A 3,005-nucleotide genomic window follows, 5' to 3' on the forward strand; every position below is an offset into this window, starting at 1 on the left:
GTTATGTTTTAATTTTTAGTGTAAATAAAAATTAAAAGAAAGAAATGTTAACTTATTAAAAACTTAAGAGATAAGAGAAATATTTATGTATTATTCAATGTATATTTTTTGAAATAACATTGAATATCATAAAATTTTGACTTAATAAATTGTTATAAATTATTTGTATGTTTTTAATTAAAAGAAGATATTAATTCTTTGTAAATAAAAACTCATTTATAACTGTTAATAAGTTTATTAAAAGATGCAGTAAAATTTAACTTCAATTAAATATTATGCATCATAAGAAAACAGTATATATATATATAATAAAAACGAATATATATATATAAACGTATACTTAGTTATACATGCTCTTTATTAATTTGTTTGTTTAATACTCTAGCAAAGTCATTAAACGGGCAATTAATAAATCAGTTATGTTATGTTATGTTATGTTATGTTTTAATTTTTAGTGTAAATAAAAATTAAAAGAAAGAAATGTTAACTTATTAAAAACTTAAGAGATAAGAGAAATGTTTATGTATTATTCAATGTATATTTTTGAAATAACATTGAATATCATAAATTTTGACTTAATAAATTGTTATAAATTATTTGTATGTTTTTAATTAAAAGAAGATATTAATTCTTTGTAAATAAAAACTCATTTATAACTGTTAATAAGTTTATTAAAAGATGCAGTAAAATTTAACTTCAATTAAATATTATGCATCATAAGAAAACAGTATATATATATATAATAAAAACGAATATATATATATAAACGTATACTTAGTTATACATGCTCTTTATTAATTTGTTTGTTTAATACTCTAGCAAAGTCATTAAACGGGCAATTAATAAATCAGTTATGTATGTTCTTTATTAATTTGTTTGTTTAATACTCTAGCAAAGTCATTGAATTGGAAATTAATAAATCAATAACACTCTCCCCAAAAAAATAATTTCTTTTTATGTATTTTTTTTTTTATTAATATATATATTCTTTTTCTGTAAATATTTTTATTTTGTATAATGTAGTACATGTATTTCAACGTATTCACTCTCTTAGCATATTAGTTAATAAAAGCTATTATTAACCTTTTTCAGTACAATATGCTAGGTTACTGTACGTGTATATACAAGTACCCATGTACTGACTGAGTAACAAAGGATATTATAATTTTTGTAGTACACTAAGCTAGTTTAGTGTATATGTATGTACAAACTAATATGTACTGGCACTAATAAAAAAAAAAAAAAATATATATACATATTTTTTTTTGTTTGTTTATTTTGTTTTTGGAAATATTAAAAAAAAAAAAAAATTGATTTTTTTTTTTTTTTGGTGAGAAATTTTTAGTAAATAAAAATTTATTTATCTTTTATAAAAAAATAAAAGATAAAATTAATAATGTTATAATCAATGTATATTTTGAAATAACATTGAATAATATAAAGTTTTGACTTTATTAATTGTTATACTTTGTATGTTTTTAATTAAAAGAATAAGTAATTCTTTGTAAATAAAAACTCATTTATAACAATTAATAAGTCTATTAAAAAAGTAATAAAATTTTTAACTCATTTATAAATGCTCCTTATTAATTTGTTTGTTTAATACTCTAGCAAAGTCATTAAACGACCAATTGATAAATCACGTACTCTTACGAAGTACACGATAAAGTACATTTTCTTTATTTTGTTTTCTATCCCACTCTTCTTTATAATCCTTTACATATTCCTTAAACAATTTATATGTACTATCTTTATATTTTTTCCATTCCTTTTTTTTCATACTAAAAAATTTTGAACATTCTTCATCCGTAGAAGAGTTTTCCTTCAACTTTTTATACTCATCAACAACATTAGCATGAAAATCATCTACATATTTTTGTATTTGATTGTGCCACTTCTGGAATTTATCTTCTTCCCATGATCTTCCAAATAAGGAACGTCTTATACCTTCAATAAAGCATATTTCTTCCCACTTTTTTAATGCACGCGTTTTTAACAAAATTTCCTCATTTTTAAGAAATTCAAAAAAGCTTTCCGATAAAGTATCGATATGTGCAAGATTATTATTATCCTTTAACTCTATCTCTGATAGTATCCTTAAATGATCTTTATTGAATTTGATCATATAAATAGACAGAATTTCCTGTTTGAATAGACACTATAATAAAATTTAAAAATTAAATATTTAAAAAGTATACATATATTAATAGAATTTTAATTTAAATAAATATTTTCAAATAAATGTGAGTATACTTTGAACATAAATTTTGCTTTACTTCTAAAAGAAAACATAAAAAAATGGGAAACAGTGCGGTAAAAAGTTTGAGAAGAATGGGGATTGCGCAGATCCTCTTTTTAGTTATTCCTCCTTTATGTATATCTGGTTAATAAAAGGTATTATTAACCTTTTGTAGCATGCTAAGCTAGTTGCTAGTTGTATACGTACAAGTTAGCCATGCACTGACGCTAGTCCTATAAATTAAAAAAAAAAAAAAAAAAAAAAAATATAAAATTATTTTTTTTTTGTTTGTTTATTAATATATATATACATCTTTGTAATTATAAAAAAAAATTAATTATATTTTTTTTTTATAAAGTTTTTTTTTTTTTGATGAGAGATCATGTTATGTTATGTTATGTTTTAATTTTTAGGTAAATAAAAATTAAAGGAAAGAAATGTTAACTTATTAAAACTTATGAAATAAGAGAAATGTTTATGTATTATTCAATGTATATCTTGAAATAACATTGAATATCATAAAATTTTGACTTAATAACTTGTTATAAATTATTTATATGTTTTTAATTAAAAGAAGATATTAATTCTTTGTAAATAAAAACTCATTTATAACTGTTAATAGGATTATTAAAAGTTGCAGTAAAATTTAACTTCGATTAAATATTATGCATCATAAGAAAACAGTATATATATATATATAATAAAACGAATATATATACATAAACGTATACTTAGTTATACATGCTCTTTATTAATTTGTTTGTTT

General features: G+C 19.9%; 1 protein-coding gene across 1 annotated transcript; it reads right to left on the minus strand.

Annotated features, from left to right (window-relative positions):
* Positions 1–1,639: 1,639 nt before the first annotated feature.
* PRELSG_0020000 (Plasmodium exported protein, unknown function) lies at positions 1,640–2,125 on the minus strand (the record flags this gene model as incomplete). Its single annotated transcript, XM_028678667.1, has 1 exon — positions 1,640–2,125. The coding sequence occupies one exon, from the start codon at positions 2,123–2,125 to the stop codon at positions 1,640–1,642; it is 486 nt and encodes a 161-aa protein (XP_028531063.1).
* Between the last annotated feature and the right edge of the window lie 880 nt (positions 2,126–3,005).

Source organism: Plasmodium relictum (assembly GCF_900005765.1).
Source record: "Plasmodium relictum strain SGS1 genome assembly, contig: PRELSG_00_v1_224, whole genome shotgun sequence".
Lineage (NCBI taxonomy): Eukaryota > Apicomplexa > Aconoidasida > Haemosporida > Plasmodiidae > Plasmodium > Plasmodium relictum.